The 14,111-nt window shown below is 51.6% G+C and overlaps 6 protein-coding genes and 1 non-coding gene across 7 annotated transcripts; 4 read left to right on the top strand and 3 right to left on the bottom strand.

The window, feature by feature from the left end:
- Positions 1 to 111: 111 nt before the first annotated feature.
- QBC33DRAFT_t34 lies at positions 112 to 230 on the bottom strand. Its single transcript has one exon. It is a non-coding gene; the product is annotated as a tRNA-Val (tRNA).
- Positions 231 to 2,952: 2,722 nt separating this feature from the next.
- On the top strand, positions 2,953 to 5,892 carry QBC33DRAFT_46874 (CTP synthase). The gene is made up of 9 exons (XM_060425167.1): positions 2,953 to 3,114; positions 3,245 to 3,421; positions 3,586 to 3,651; positions 3,708 to 3,820; positions 3,914 to 4,006; positions 4,064 to 4,071; positions 4,178 to 4,369; positions 4,429 to 4,918; positions 4,986 to 5,892. The coding sequence occupies exons 2-9, from the start codon at positions 3,300 to 3,302 to the stop codon at positions 5,603 to 5,605; spliced, it is 1,704 nt and encodes a 567-aa protein (XP_060284400.1). The 5' UTR covers positions 2,953 to 3,114; positions 3,245 to 3,299; the 3' UTR covers positions 5,606 to 5,892.
- Positions 5,893 to 7,049: 1,157 nt separating this feature from the next.
- On the bottom strand, positions 7,050 to 10,209 carry QBC33DRAFT_490598 (uncharacterized protein; the record flags this gene model as incomplete). Its single annotated transcript, XM_060425462.1, has 2 exons — positions 7,050 to 9,697; positions 9,771 to 10,209. The coding sequence occupies 2 exons, from the start codon at positions 10,207 to 10,209 to the stop codon at positions 7,071 to 7,073; spliced, it is 3,066 nt and encodes a 1,021-aa protein (XP_060284399.1). The 3' UTR covers positions 7,050 to 7,070.
- Positions 10,210 to 10,681: 472 nt separating this feature from the next.
- Positions 10,682 to 11,240, bottom strand: QBC33DRAFT_536472 (uncharacterized protein). The gene has a single exon (XM_060427712.1). The coding sequence runs from the start codon at positions 11,126 to 11,128 to the stop codon at positions 10,772 to 10,774; it is 357 nt and encodes a 118-aa protein (XP_060284398.1). The 5' UTR covers positions 11,129 to 11,240; the 3' UTR covers positions 10,682 to 10,771.
- Positions 11,241 to 11,659: 419 nt separating this feature from the next.
- QBC33DRAFT_47041 (uncharacterized protein) lies at positions 11,660 to 12,345 on the top strand. The gene is made up of 3 exons (XM_060425179.1): positions 11,660 to 11,725; positions 11,815 to 12,045; positions 12,134 to 12,345. Exons 2-3 carry the CDS (start codon positions 11,895 to 11,897, stop codon positions 12,289 to 12,291), a joined length of 309 nt encoding a protein of 102 aa, XP_060284397.1. The 5' UTR covers positions 11,660 to 11,725; positions 11,815 to 11,894; the 3' UTR covers positions 12,292 to 12,345.
- On the top strand, positions 11,913 to 13,070 carry QBC33DRAFT_47016 (uncharacterized protein). The gene is made up of 4 exons (XM_060425177.1): positions 11,913 to 12,045; positions 12,134 to 12,426; positions 12,516 to 12,934; positions 13,001 to 13,070. The coding sequence occupies exons 2-3, from the start codon at positions 12,312 to 12,314 to the stop codon at positions 12,887 to 12,889; spliced, it is 489 nt and encodes a 162-aa protein (XP_060284396.1). The 5' UTR covers positions 11,913 to 12,045; positions 12,134 to 12,311; the 3' UTR covers positions 12,890 to 12,934; positions 13,001 to 13,070.
- Positions 12,599 to 13,845, top strand: QBC33DRAFT_46985 (kinase-like protein). Its single transcript, XM_060425176.1, has 2 exons — positions 12,599 to 12,934; positions 12,989 to 13,845. The coding sequence occupies exon 2, from the start codon at positions 12,991 to 12,993 to the stop codon at positions 13,768 to 13,770; it is 780 nt and encodes a 259-aa protein (XP_060284395.1). The 5' UTR covers positions 12,599 to 12,934; positions 12,989 to 12,990; the 3' UTR covers positions 13,771 to 13,845.
- Positions 13,846 to 14,111: the final 266 nt, after the last annotated feature.

Below are 14,111 nucleotides of genomic sequence, written 5' to 3'. Positions count from 1 at the left end.
TTAGGGCCCTTACACTGTCATAACAACTCTGAAGACAATGTCGCCGCTGTGTTTCAAGTCAAAAAGTACGTACCAGCCTGGATTTTACGATAGAGGTAGAAGAAAAAAGAATCCCCAACCCAGGAATCGAATCTGGGACTTCGGCCCCGCGAACGGGCCCAAGAAAATAGCGTTTTGAAGGCTATTTTCCTCAGGTGTCAATCGACGTGTTACCACTACACCAGTCGGGGTTCTGTTCTTAGTTGCTAATCTAATATACCTTTTCAAGTCTTTGGTCTGAGCGTATATTTAGGTAACCAAAACTGTCCCTTCACATAAAGTTAACGTTCTTCATTCTCAGAACTCCACTGTGTCGTAGATCACCGTCCACCTATCTATCCACCTATCTATCCACACTGGTTTTGGTGGTTTTCCTGATGACAGCCTGAGTAGCGCCTAAGTAGTCGCGATTAGAGCAGCGAGGGTTGGTATGGTTGACGGGGTTTGGTGAGGGCAATCGGTGCGTGATGCAACATGCGTTGTAGGGGCAGTAACTGGATCTGATGAATACATGGCAGCAACCTTACTCATCTGAATTGCAATTAACTCTTGCCAAACCTGTGTCATGGTTAAAGTTCTATACCAACACAATGACAAGATTCAGTTGATTTATTACTCCTGGCTGTAAAGTTAGATATCATCGAGTTTTCCTTACCCTCTTTACTGCATCCTTCCCTAACATCTATCAAATCCTCTCCTAGCGTACCAAACCCCCCCCTGTTCTCTTTGTTAGTTTAGTTTCACCATGTACTTATTGAAGATGTTTGGATTCCTAGTATTTCGTTCACTTTTCTTGCACCCGGCACGTTCCATTTTCGGGTTGGGCCCAATTTCCCGCCGAACATCCATGTTGGTATGGCTTTGAAACTTGAAAGGTCAAAACAACTTCTTCTAAAGATGTTTATCCTTTTGCACAACGATGGGACCCTCCCTGGAAAAGGAAGCAGCGCTATGACGCCTTTGGTAAGCCCAATTACCGGAGTTAATCATCAGGCATATCCAAGCTAGACGGACATCTTCAGGGGGTCGCCAGGCTGCATTCATGCAAGCTCTTGAATACAGCGTGTTTCTCAATGTAACGTAGAGTTGAAGTATGCAAGGGAATGCCTGATGTAGACGTTTGCAGGAAGTACCTCCAGAGCCTGGGTGAGAGTAATGGTCAGAAGGAGACCTTTCTGCAAAGAGATCCTTGTCAGGAATTAAACTCAGTGTGGATGTAAGTTGTTGGAATGATAATCTCCAATTAGTTTGTGAATGATTGGCTGGCCAAAGTTTACACCCCTTGAATAAATGTTGACTTATGACTTTAGGTTTTCAGCCAGATGTCTAGGTAGCCATATCTAGAACAACTGCCCTCAATTTCTGTAGGTTCTGTATTGTACGGTATCATCGTCAACGAGTACCAATCGAATTCACATTTTCCATGTTAGTGAGATCGATTGGGTAGGTGTACAGTGGGGTACGATAAGTTTTCGGACACCCTGCCTAAACTAGCCATTTTTGGACATCCTTGCGCACCTGACTCCTTACTCTTCACCGCAACTTCTTCCTAAATTTTGAACTTTTACTTTTTTTTGCTTCACAGCATGTTTAAACTCAATAAAAAGAGTAGGATTCATTTAACAGAAGCCCAACGGGCGTATGTTGTGGGCCTACATGATGGTGGTTTGTCTATCAGAGCTATTGCTGAGAAGACAGGGCTTTCTAAGTCTACTACCCACGATACCATCAACCGGGTACGCCAGAATCTTGCAGCAAATGTTGCAGAACCTTTCAAGGCAAAGGCCCGAAGCGGAAGACCACCTCTTCTGAGCAAAAGAGCAGCGAGGAAACTAGTAAGATACGCTACCACGCATCGATTTGATTCTCTCCAAGCCCTTGCAACACCTTCAAAATCTGGAAGACAAATCTCGCGATTTCTTGTCCGGAAGACACTGAAATTGTTTGGAAAAGCGCGTCGAAAAGCTCGAACTAAGCCATTTATCAGTGATATCAACAAGAAAAAGCGGCGGCAATTTGTCAAGGACAATAAGTGGATGCCATGGGGGTTGGTTTGTTGGTCTGATGAGGCCTATTTCTGGATTGGCGAAGACAATACTGTCAGCTACGTTACCCGCGCGACTCATGAGGCATTCTTGGCTGAGTGCCTTAAGCCATCATTCAAGTCTGGGCGTACTTCAGTTGGAGTATGGGGTTGTTTCTGTGGACTAGAAAAGGGGCCTCTTGTCATTCTTCCTCCTGGGTTGCGTTTTACCCGAGATATCTACACAGATCTTATTTTTATCCCTCATTTTCTTCCTTTCTATCTTCGTATGAGAGAAAAGTATGGTCATGGGGTTAGAATGCAAGAAGATGGAGCATCATATCATCATGGAGGATGGCTGAAGTTGTTGAAGAAGGCGTGGCAGATCAAGATCCTAGTTTGGCCACCACAAAGCCCTGACCTATCTCCTATTGAGAACTTGTGGAGGGAGATGAAGATACAGATTGGCAAAAAGCGCCATTCAATTAAGTCGCGTCCACAGATGACATTAGAGCTGGAAGAAGTCTGGGAAAGATTTGGGGCAGAGATACTCTGGAAATACGCAGGCACTATGTGGAAGCGGATGGCTTTATTAAAAAAAGCCAAAGGTAGTTCTATTAAGTATTAGATACTCTATATTTCTACCAAATATGGAGCAATTTGGAGTAGAATTGACTAAATGCTGCTGCTTTGAAGTTGGTAGTATAATAGAAATGGCATTTTTTTGGTGGAGTGTCCGAAAACTTATCGTACCCCACTGTACACGGTGTACTATAATTAAACTTTCGCTGCCTAGAAGGGCCCACTTTTGAGCCACCTATCCTGGAACTAGGTACAAATTAGTGTCGGTAGGTTCTCATATCACGTGTCTCATATCACGTGCGTGCGTGCGTCTAACGTGGAGCCAAAGACAAATGGTTTGGTTTTAACACTCAAAAATTTTCCCTTTGCGCCGCATCCCAACAATTCTCTTGCAACACGGCTATCCTGTCCAACAATCAAGATGCGCTATGTCCTTGTGAGCGGCGGTGTCATCTCCGGGGTCGGCAAAGGTCAGTTCTGTATACTTGGAACATCGGTTCTCCTCGAACGCACCCCTCCATCACTCTTCGCCGGTGGACTGTGACGTAAATCGAGACATACGGACATTGATAACAAATGCTGACCCTGGCTTCTCGATAGGAATTATTGGTATGGCAACTGCATCAATCCTCGTTATTCCTCTTTGAGTCGGCTAATGAACGCCCTCAGCCTCTTCGGCTGGTCTCTTGCTCAAGACAGCTGGACTCAGGGTCACGGTATGAGACCAATTTCCCTGCCCAACTATACCTCCTTTACTCATATTGGTTCTAGGCAATTGTGAGTCATTCTTCCATGACCTTCCAGTCTCTCGACCTACATTGACACGTGGTAGAAAATAGATCCGTACCTGAACGTAGACGCCGGATTGCTAAACCCACTAGAGAAAGTCTTTCCGAGTCACTTATGATGTGAATCTTTCACTAACGGAATCAATTCTGCAGGCATGGAGAGTGTTTCGTGTTAGGCGATGGGTCGGAATGTGACCTAGACGTTGGGAATTACAGTCGGTAGGAGCCCCCTGCATGACCAACCACGTCACGTATTCATATCTAACTTCCTCGAGGTACCTGGGCGTCGAGTTGACCAGTGACAACAACATCACGACTGGCAAGATATACAAGCAGGTCATCGAAAGGGAACGAAGGGGCGCCTACCTGGGGCGTACCGTTCAAGTCGGTAAGTGGCTCCTCAATAATTCCCTCTTGGAATCCCTGTCAGGTCGATGCTTCTGGCCCGCGACGAGAAACACTACTGACTAGAATTCTATAGTTCCTCACGTCACCGACTCCATTCAGGAATGGATTGCTCGAGTGTCCAAGATCCCCGTCGACGGGTCCGGGATGGAGCCAGATGTCTGCATCAGTACGTCTCTTGTGCTTGGTTGTTAACCGAACTGGATGCTGACTTACTGCCGCTTAGTTGAGCTGGTATGACCTCTCTCAAAGCCTTGCCAGGCTAGCCTACCGCGCCACAGTCGATTGCTACCCAGTCTGTTCGGTTGTGTGAGGATGCTTGTGTCTAACCTGTCTGCAGGGCGGTACTGTTGGTGATATCGAGAGCATGCCCTATGTCGAAGCACTCACTCAGCTTCGGCACAAGGCTGGCAAAGGAAATTTCATCAACATATTCGTTGGGTATATTCCCCTCGTGCACGGCGAGCAGAAGACCAAGCCAACCCAGCACGCGGTGAAGAGTGTTCGGAGCGCTGGTCTTTTCCCGGACTTGGTAAGGGTCTAGAACTGGGGGGTCTGCCTTGCTTAGCTGCCAGCTGACAACCTTCACAGATCGCCTGTCGTTGCGAGCACCCCCTCGAGCAAGGTACCATCACCAAGATAGCTCGGAGCTGCCAGGTCGAGGTTGAGCAGGTAATTGCTGTCAGAGATATGCCCACCACCTACGAGGTCCCAATTCTACTTGAAGAACAGGGCCTCCTGGGTCTTTTGCGCACATCCTTGACGTTGGACGCGATCAAGCCCACGCCGGCCTTGGTCACGAAAGGCGCAGAGCTATGGAAGAAGTGGAAGGCCATGATCCCGCAGACCTACGCGGAGACAGTCGACATTGCCCTGGTTGGCAAGTATGTCGAATTGCACGATGCCTACGTCAGCGTCGTTAAGGCGCTGGAGCACTCGGCCATGCGGTGCGGCCGCAAGCTCAATCTGATCTGGGTCGACTCCGAGCACCTGGAGGACGCCACCCAGCAGACTAACCCTACCAAATTCCACAAGGCGTGGCACGAGGTCTGCTGTGCCGCTGGAATCCTGGTTCCCGGTGGTGGGGCTTCCCCCAGATTTGCTTGTTTCTTGTAACTGACATGGACTAATGCGAAAATCTTGGGCAGGTTTCGGCCATCGCGGGACCGAGGGCATGATCAAGGCTGCTCAGTGGGCTCACGACCATTCCACTCCATTCCTGGGGATTTGCCTGGGGATGCAGGCAGCCGTTTGCGCGTGGGCGCGGCAGGTGTGTGGGCACACCGGCGCCACGTCCGAGGAGTTCGACGCCACGGCTGAGCACAAGGCCATCATCTTCATGCCCGAGATCTCCAGGGAGCACATGGGCGGCACGATGCGGCTCGGCACGCGCGCGACGCACTTCCAGCCGGGCAGCGAGTTCAGCAAGCTGCGGGCCCTGTACGGAGGGGCGGAGGTGGTGGAGGAGCGCCACCGCCACCGCTACGAGGTCAACCCCGACTACGTCGAGGAGCTAGAGCGGTCCGGGCTGACGTTCATCGGCAAGGACGACACGGGCAAGCGCATGGAGATCTTCGAGCTGAAGGACCACCCGTGGTTCGTCGGCGTCCAATATCATCCGGAGTACCTGAGTCGTCCGATTCAACCCGCGACGCCAATCCTGGGCTTCGTGGCCGCCGCCATCGGCTGTCTCGACCGGATCACGAAGGAGGTGACCGAGGAGAAGGCGGCTCTTGTTAACGGCGTTGTCGACGGCGATGCCTCTTGATGCCGCTAAATTTTGCCCGATCCAAGTGTGGGTCTCTCCCCCCAACCGGCATCTTTGTCAAGAGAGAAAAGATGGAATTGGAGAGAGCTTGTCGCCTCGAGGCACCGCTTCGTAGCTGCCAGCGGTGGCTGCCTGGATGAAGTCATCAGGGAGGAGCAGCCGTAGTAGCCTGCCAAGGCTTCGCAGCTCGTAAACGGTGTCAGCGGTGGGAGTGGAGAGAAGCACTTTTTGAACAAGGTACCTACTGCCAAGTCGGGACCTTCCTATGTAATGATGTAAACTTTCATTGCAAACCAGTGGCGTCCAAGCGTGGTATCAGCGATGTACTGGGACTCGCTAGAACCTCAGACCTGAGGACCATCAAGCCACTTTACAGCGGGATTTGGTCGAAGGGCAAGGGTTCTCATAGACAATACTCCTAGTACATTCTCTCTCCACCCCCTGTGCGACCATCCCTCCTCGGCCAGTTCTCATATAGGTCCAGTCCCGGGATTGTATTCCAGGTCCAGGAATCGGAGGATTCTCGGCGGTAGCCAGCTAGAATCATATCGTAAATTCTCATCGCCTCCTTGAGATGGCCAAAGTTTTTGTGCTGCTTTATGTGGATCAGAGACGGAGCACACTGAATTACGCAAAAAATACCACCGTTTTCGTTACCTTACTTCCAACACAAGACCATCGTCGAATCCACGCCGCCTCCCCGACCAATAGCATCTTCCTTCCAACAAACCCCTTGGTTGCACAACACGAGCAGCTTCGCGAATACAGTCTAGATGTGGACACAAAGAGTACCGCGCACCGTAAGCAATGTGAATTGGAACAACGGAGACCTCTGACTAAGTATAGAGCGGTTACTAATAAGGTCTCGAGGCTTGGGCCTCCACATACCTCGAACGACTACAGTGTCGTGACACACACGTACCTCTTCATCTGAGTATGGCCTAATGGCGGCAGCAAGGAATCGAAGCCTTGCAGAAACTCCTCGTGCGGTCTACTGCTGACGCAGATCTTGATATCGGGTGAGAGAGCCCAGCTTCGGAGACTCTGGGCCAAATCCCAATAGTCTAGACGTATGCAGATCCGCCTCAAATTCGTCGAGTCCGTCGATGAAGAAGCAGAAACGGTGACTAGCGAAATTGCGATTGCCCACGATCATGTTCATCGCTTGTTTGAGCTCAGAAAACTGGAAGGGAATGCCCTCCAAGTTGGGCACAATCGTATCGCCTTTCGTCCGATGAACTGGAAACGTCTTTGCTATGAGCTCGGGACACTGCCTCAGAATGCTGAAGAGAAGTGAACGGTAAAGCCCTTCGAGTGTTATCTGTTCACGATCTCCTGAGTTCCAACAGAAGACCGAGAAGGGTGAGCGTAGTTGAAGCAGAGAACCTCAAGCGAGTAGAAGCTAGGAAAGAAGAAGACAAAGAGGAGGAGGAGGGGGGGGGGGAAAGATCGTTTATGGATTTATTCAGTAAGCCGGACTGTTCGCCGGCGTGGCTGACGAAAACCTAGAAAATCCTGGGACAAAAGACAGAAAGTAAGCACCCCAACCAGTAACAGGACTCGGAGACACAGGCTGCTTCCTCAACAAGTCGCAGATGGGATTTGCCAATCGAGCAGGGAAGATAGACCGCGCTTCGTCGACAGTCAGCGAACTGGCATGGCTGGTATCAGCGCCTGCCTTCAGCAGCATCTCCGTTAGGTTCGACAAAAACTCCATCCGAATGGCGTTTCGCTGAGAGGCCTCGTTTTCCGTACAAAGACGGAGGATGCCGCACAGCCAGGCCCAAATAGTCTGGCCCCTGTACGCGCCGTTGGGATCCGCCCAGTATGCTAGTAGCTCTGCCAGCATCTTCTGCCGTATATTTCCCACGGCCCGCGGTGCGTCCGTGTCGGAAACAATGTTGGCAAACAGGCCGCCCCATGTTACACTGGCTAGGTTCAGGGCGTTGACATTCTCGACGTGCGGGAGGACTAGGCTCAGCATTCGCGAGTGGCACTTCACCATATCCGGGTCGGTTGTTCGCCCGACCGACGACTGGAGACCTATGACATACAGGCGCCATTGCTTGTTACTAAGCTTCGTAGTTTCGTTCAGAAGCATTGACACCATGTCGTTCATGTCGGGGTCGTCGGGGTTAATGGAGCTGGCGTTTTGAAGAGCGATATCGAGGAGATGCGAGGTGTCGGTGAAACCATCGGAGCCGGCCTGTATCGCGGTGGAAACGTATTCGCACAGTCCGTTTCGTACAACCAAGCGGGAGAACTCCGTCGGACTCGCTAGATCCAGCTTCATAGCGCGGACCGTGTGGAGGAGTTCATCGACGCACTGGACGGCCACCTCTGCCGACTCCTTCTCTGCTTTGTGCGAATAGTGCAGAGCCTCCTCCACCAGTGCCGCAGCGGAACCATCGGGCGGAAGACTCTTGATGAAGGCTAAATATGCATTTGCCATGACTGTGTTCGTCGGGTAGTCTCCCAGCAGGTCCTCGAGGAACTGCGCCATCTCGTCCGTCCGAAGGAAGTCTCGCACGGTACGGTGGAGAAAGTCCACCCTGTGCGCGAGATGCGGCCGTGTCTCGGGAGGGTGTAGGTGTGCCTCGAGGAATCCCTTGCAGCGAGCATTCAGCCGCCGACGCACTGTCTGGTGTCGACTGAATATGTCGTGGTTGTCCATCGGCCTGATCGGGGCGCGGAATGCAAACTGCTCGGTCTCGAAACAGTCGTCGAGAAACGAGAAGTGCATGAGGGTGAGCGGCCTAGAAGCATTGAGAGCGACCTGGAAAGACAGAGCCATCTGCACGTGGTATATGGACGAGATGGACGAGAGGATGTGCCGGAAGAAGGGCCCCAGCTCCTGGGGCATGTTCTTGATTCTCAGCTCCAGCATGTGCAGCGAGTCGCCATTGCTTAGCCCCTCCCGCAGAGATCTGACAACGAGCACAACCCACAGGAATACTCCCTGCGCCTTGTCGGTAATCTCGTCGACCAACATGCCGTATCGGGGGTTAATCCTAGCTCCGGATACCCAGTTTGCATCCTGCTGGAACGTCGAATTGGTGTATTCTATGATGTCGTTTCGCGTGAGCTCGTGGACATAGAGCTTCCGAGACGAGTCCTGGCCAAGCGCGTCTTCAAAGACATTCCATGGGCGGCTCGAAACACACAGCTTGATGTTGTGGTTCGCCGATATGGCGGACAGAATCCGGATGAGCTCGCGATGGTCGCCGTGATACTCGTCCAACCCGTCAATGAAGAAGCAGAACCGCTTCGAGGAACCGTCAGGGGTTTTCGACAACCGATACAGTGCCTCAGATAGCTCCTGGACGGTCCAGTCTCGCCGACGCTTGTCGCTGTTGACACCAAAGTTCCGCCTACGCTTCATGCTTGTTGCCGTCATAGAGGCCCACCGTTCGGGGAACACGACGGGGATGAGCTCCGAGACATGGACAAGGACCTCAAACAGCAACGACCTCAACAGCCCTTCCACCGACTTTTGCAGGCGCGCCCCCGCACTCCAGAAGTAAAAGGCTGCCGTCGTGCACTCGCTCGGCCCCGCCCATCTATCAAGAGCCTTTTGCGTTTCCTGGTGGTCAGCAATGAACTTCATCAAAGTTGACTTCCCCGATCCCGGCTTGCCCGATACCCAGTACATGCCGCTTCCGGACTGCAGCCATTCTAGAAGCGTGGCTTGAGGACAGGACCTATCCCGACCCGGTCTCTTTCCGCGACTCCGCAACAGCCATTCGAACGTTTTCCTGTGAGCACCTTGAATGGACTCGTGTCGGACAATCAACGAGTCGAAGTAGAGACTGTGGACAATCTCATGTTCCGGGAGCCACTGCCGGGCCGACGAAGCCGCGATGGTCTCAAGCGCCTTAGACATGGCCTGGAAGAGGACCGAATCATCGTCTTCCTTAAGCACCTTACTCGCCTGGCTAGGAATCATTCGAACGAGTTCCAGAATCTCGTTCAACTTGGTCGAATGGTCATGTACCAGGTTCAGATTTGCTACTTTAAGCTCCTCCAAGTACATCAGCACGCTGGATTGTCTCTTGCTGCGGGCCCGTTGATTAATTAGATTTGTCCTGCTGCCTTGAAATGCATCATCGATGGCAGATGGCGCCACGTGGTAGAATTATCACTTACCTGGTAACGACGACGAGACAGTCTATCAGATCATTTCGATACCGATCCAGCGTTTTCTGCATCTCATTGATTCGATGCCTGCCCAGCCTTCCCTTGACAGCTAACAGAAGGCTTGCGCCCCTTGTCCGAGAGGCATCACCCAGGCGCATACCTTTGAGATAATCGGACAAGCTCCCCGCGGTGTCTTTGCATTTCGAGGCCAGGGCCACTATGTCGATCTCTGCCTGCATGGGCTTCAGGCTCGCCGGCAACGAGTTGAGTGAGTCGGGGGACTCTGCCGGCGTCAATGCAGAGGTGAGTTTCGCGAGGTATTTGCACATGTCCTCGAGTCCTTCGAATTCCTTGGTTGTGCCGCTGAAGGAGTGGTATATGTCTCGGGATTCCGAGAATAGCCCGCCGCAGAAGCTTATGAACTGTAGGATGTTGCTCGCGAGGCCGATCGCCGAGAGGGGGTCCATCGTCGATATCCTCTTCGCCTCGTCTCTTTCCCAATAATTATGGAGATGAAGGAAGTGGTGAGAGTGCTTGACTTACAGTCTGAGAATTGCACAATTGCAGCCTGCTCGCCTTCACGGGGCAAGCGAAGGATGTCGCGACTCAGCTGGAGATTGTAATTTAGAGGTAATTTGGGGCTGTGCCCGATCCGTGTGTTAGGAAGGCAGGACGCAAGGCAACCGGGCTGGCACCCCAGCCACTGCAGCAACTCCAATACATTGGAGTCGGCTGTGCCATCTGCAGGCGTGGAGGCTGATGCTGCATGTTGCGTTGGGCACACATGGTGCGTTGGGCACTGTGGCTGGAGAACACAGGTACCGGCAGGCATACCAGCTAATGTATAAAATCCTAAAACACAGCGTCTAGTCTACCTATCTAAACTAAGACTAGTTAAGTTTTTATCAAACTTCTAAGAACTTGAAGATATTCTTCACAGCTAACTCGTCCCCCTCCACTGTCCCGCTCAGTTCCTGGTCTACCCAGCCATCTGTCCATCCACCACCAAAGTCAATAACCCACGCATCATCAGTATCGCGGTAAATCAGCACGTTTTGAGGCCTTGCCGTCGCCCCACGTGACCCCGTTTTGGTGTAACAGATGGACCGTCTCTTGGACCTGCGATGCCCACTTCTTCCGACGGTTCTCGGCAATCGCAGAGACCGTCTCAATACTTCCAAGTGTCGACAACTCCCACGTGTCCGAAACCGGGATATACTCCTCCAAAAATCCAATGACCCTCTTGTCGTCGGGTGTCTCGATTAGACCGAGGAGCTTCGGCACGCGGAGGGTGGTTGCATATTCCGAGGTGGTGATCTTCCAGAGGCAGTCGAGTTCCCTTTGCGCGGCATCAGGGCCCTTACTGTCCCCGGCCTTAGAGCACATCTCTTGTCCCTCAACCACCACACGTGCAATGTAACCGTTATTGAAAAGATTCTCGAGGACACGAATGTTCTTGGTGGAGAATCTTGGTAGATTGAAGGCCTTGTCAACGGTGAGATGGAATGGTTGGCCAAGTGGGTCAAGTGAGGCCTCGTTGCGCGTGACATGACTGTCGCTACGGATCAGCTCTACCTTATCCAAGGTCCGAAAGTAAAACGTGTATTCTATTGGGAAGAGGAGAGTTTGGAGGTCGGGCGAGGTAGTGGCACCGGGTGCAGGCGGCGGGGCGAGTTGATCAAAGATCGGCCTTCCAGCCTCGACGGCGGATTGAGCCGCCAGCAACCCTGCCATCGCCGTCCAAATGACGCCAGCCAGCATGATGAGCATCCATCACCTTGAGGAGATGTCTAGCGGATGTAGGGAGCGCGTCTCCTTACACATCCGCTGGAACGATGCACGCCTTGTCGTTCACCTCGACCTGTCTCCATTGGGCACTGCTGTTTCCCCGATCGAGAATTCCTTTATCGAGAGATATAACGCCGCATGTGATGCCGAGGATCGACGAAGCGGAGAGGCTTTCGGACGATATATGATCGAGAGGTATGCGGCAGGTGTTTATCGCCAGTGCAGGTCACGTGGCTTTAGCCTGTGTGAGCCATCTAGATTAACATAGGCTAATATGCTGATAGTCCTCTTTTCTCAGCTTCGTTGTGGCGACCGAGAGTGGCAGCAGTGGCGCGTGTGAGCTCCCTATCAAAGCCACGTCGAAATGGCTACCACGACACCGACGACAATGTTGACGACAATGTTGACCACAACCGTGCTGCCGGAAAGCTGCACATTCGAACCGACGCAGACTATCTGGCTCACGGAGGGATGTGATATCACATGCGCAACCGACAATTGGTGTATAGCTGACGGTACGGACACCCCTGATTCTGGATGGAGAGATTTCCAAAGACGGTATGAGCTTGCAGGGGCTGACTAGGGCAATATATGATCCTCCAGCTGCCGTCACACTGCCCTGCGGATGTCGCAGTGTCAAGGTTCAGCCGGCTACTACGACGATATGCCCTACGTCGGCCGGATGCATTCAGTGCACCACCGGATGGGGGATTGTTACGATAACGGAGTCTTGTCCTACGGCGACTGAACCGGCGAGTTAACTGGTCCGGGGGTGAAATACATGTGGATTTCTGTCAATTGTAAGCTCTATTATCCTGTATCAAAGGGAAACGCCGAGGATTTAGATCTAGAAAATAGGAAAAGTCACCTAGGTGATAGCAGAGATCACTTTCCGGGTAAGTAATCCACCTCCTTTTCTTTTCTTCTTATTTATTTCATATCCTTTATAATCCCAAGTCCATCACTGATCTCTCTCTTCTTCTAGGCGTCTATTTCTTCTTCCCCGAAACCAATAGTCGCCACCTTGAAGAAGTTGATGAGATCTTCTTAAAGTCGAACTCTAACTTCGACACTATCGGAATCGCTAACAAGATCCCGCGAGGTACGTGGAATTTGGGCCACGTCCTGGAGGAAAAGATTCGCCCAAACAACGCCGTGGACGGGGCAGAGGCGAGATGGTGCCACGTGACTGCCAATATATTCTGTTACCTAAATCGGCCAGCGCGTCAAGCTGGTAGCAGTGTGCAATCGATCGAAACCAACTGCCAATCCTCCTCCCTGCAGTCTTGTCACCTTAGTACCTGGCTGCCATTGAGTGAGTTACAGGATAGAGAGGCTTCCATACAGCCAACAGTCTAGTCCAGAAAATCCAAAGCTGCCCATGTCTCCCGTTCAAAGACCACGGTAGGTTGCGACATAACTGCTCTAGATTTGCAGAATGCTAACCAAGCGTGCTAGCAATGAGTGAAGACGAAGAAGACAATTTTCAATACCGAATCCTTAGCCAGCAGGGCGGCGCCAAGGTTGACGAAATTGTCCCTGGCGTTGTTCGGAAGACCGGGTACCGTGTTACGCGTGGCGAAGAAGCAGCTCTTCGCCTTGTGAAGGAGCATACCGAAGTTCCTGTCCCTGGGCTAATCTTGTCAAACTACTTCATGAAAAATGGGCGGGAACATGGTACTCTGCTTATGGAGCTTGCCGACGGCTCTCTTCTTGACTCGCTATGGGACGGATTTGACGATGATACAAAGGAGCGCATCTGTCGCCACATTTGGCAGGTGGTTGTACGACTGCAGCAAATTCCACGTCCACCGGCCTTCGCTGACCTATATCTGTGCGGAGCTGACGGTTCTCCAACTATCGACGTACTAATTCGGGACATTAACGAAACCGGTACCCCCATCTTGACGGATGAAGCTTTGCGAGCCCGTATATATCAACGATACCTCCACTTTAACGGCGGATCGTATCCGGAATACCTTCCGGATATGCTTCCTCGTTCATCTACCTCCGTATTCACCCATGGCGACCTGACTCCGCGGAATATCCTGGTTAACGGTACTGGTCAGATAACTGCTATTTTGGACTGGGAGAGAGCCGGCTGGTACCCGGAATATTGGGAATTCGCGAATATGATGAAACCCTCTAATGATTGGGACTGGATGAGGTGGATGGACCGTACAAAGCCTGTCGAGTGGGATATTACAGGCATTGCGAAGGCAAGGCGGGTACTTTTCTAGGCGGGTTCCTTTCTGGGCCCTCAAACAGGGAGGGAGTCATTAGGGGCACATGATTCCCAGGATATGGCTTGATTGAACTCCATGCATCTGGTCACGGACGACTTGTACAGGAACTAAGTGACTGGCAGCGGCTCAGTTTTTATGCGATCATCATGCTGTACTTGCCAGAAGAGACATTTGGACTTTCTCATATCCTTCGTAAAGCGGGACTATCTTATTATAATATACGCCCGAAATCTTAGGTATTTACTATTTTAACAAGTTTACCCTTGCTTCTTAGGTCTGTGATACTTGAAATAGTGGCCGTGAGAGGCATCGCATGGGCTCATTGATGTGTCTTA

Source organism: Phialemonium atrogriseum (genome assembly GCF_030411735.1).
Source record: "Phialemonium atrogriseum strain 8032-3 unplaced genomic scaffold QBC33scaffold_10, whole genome shotgun sequence".
Classification (NCBI taxonomy): domain Eukaryota; kingdom Fungi; phylum Ascomycota; class Sordariomycetes; order Cephalothecales; family Cephalothecaceae; genus Phialemonium; species Phialemonium atrogriseum.
Note: the sequence above shows the minus strand (reverse complement) of the source record. Positions and strands in the feature narration are given on the sequence as shown.

Bases quoted from the DNA above. Each gene is read 5' to 3' on its own strand.
- QBC33DRAFT_46874 (XM_060425167.1), top strand. From the start codon at position 3,300: ATGAACGCCCTCAGCCTCTTCGGCTGGTCTCTTGCTCAAGACAGCTGG. The intron at 3,652-3,707 runs GTAGGAGCCCCC...AACTTCCTCGAG, and splicing joins GACGTTGGGAATTACAGTCG to GTACCTGGGCGTCGAGTTGA. The intron at 4,370-4,428 runs GTAAGGGTCTAG...CAACCTTCACAG, and splicing joins CTGGTCTTTTCCCGGACTTG to ATCGCCTGTCGTTGCGAGCA.
- QBC33DRAFT_536472 (XM_060427712.1), bottom strand. From the start codon at position 11,128: ATGTGCTCTAAGGCCGGGGACAGTAAGGGCCCTGATGCCGCGCAAAGG.
- QBC33DRAFT_47041 (XM_060425179.1), top strand. From the start codon at position 11,895: ATGGCTACCACGACACCGACGACAATGTTGACGACAATGTTGACCACA. The intron at 12,046-12,133 runs GTACGGACACCC...ATGATCCTCCAG, and splicing joins CAATTGGTGTATAGCTGACG to CTGCCGTCACACTGCCCTGC.
- QBC33DRAFT_47016 (XM_060425177.1), top strand. From the start codon at position 12,312: ATGTGGATTTCTGTCAATTGTAAGCTCTATTATCCTGTATCAAAGGGA. The intron at 12,427-12,515 runs GTAAGTAATCCA...CTCTTCTTCTAG, and splicing joins TAGCAGAGATCACTTTCCGG to GCGTCTATTTCTTCTTCCCC.
- QBC33DRAFT_46985 (XM_060425176.1), top strand. From the start codon at position 12,991: ATGAGTGAAGACGAAGAAGACAATTTTCAATACCGAATCCTTAGCCAG.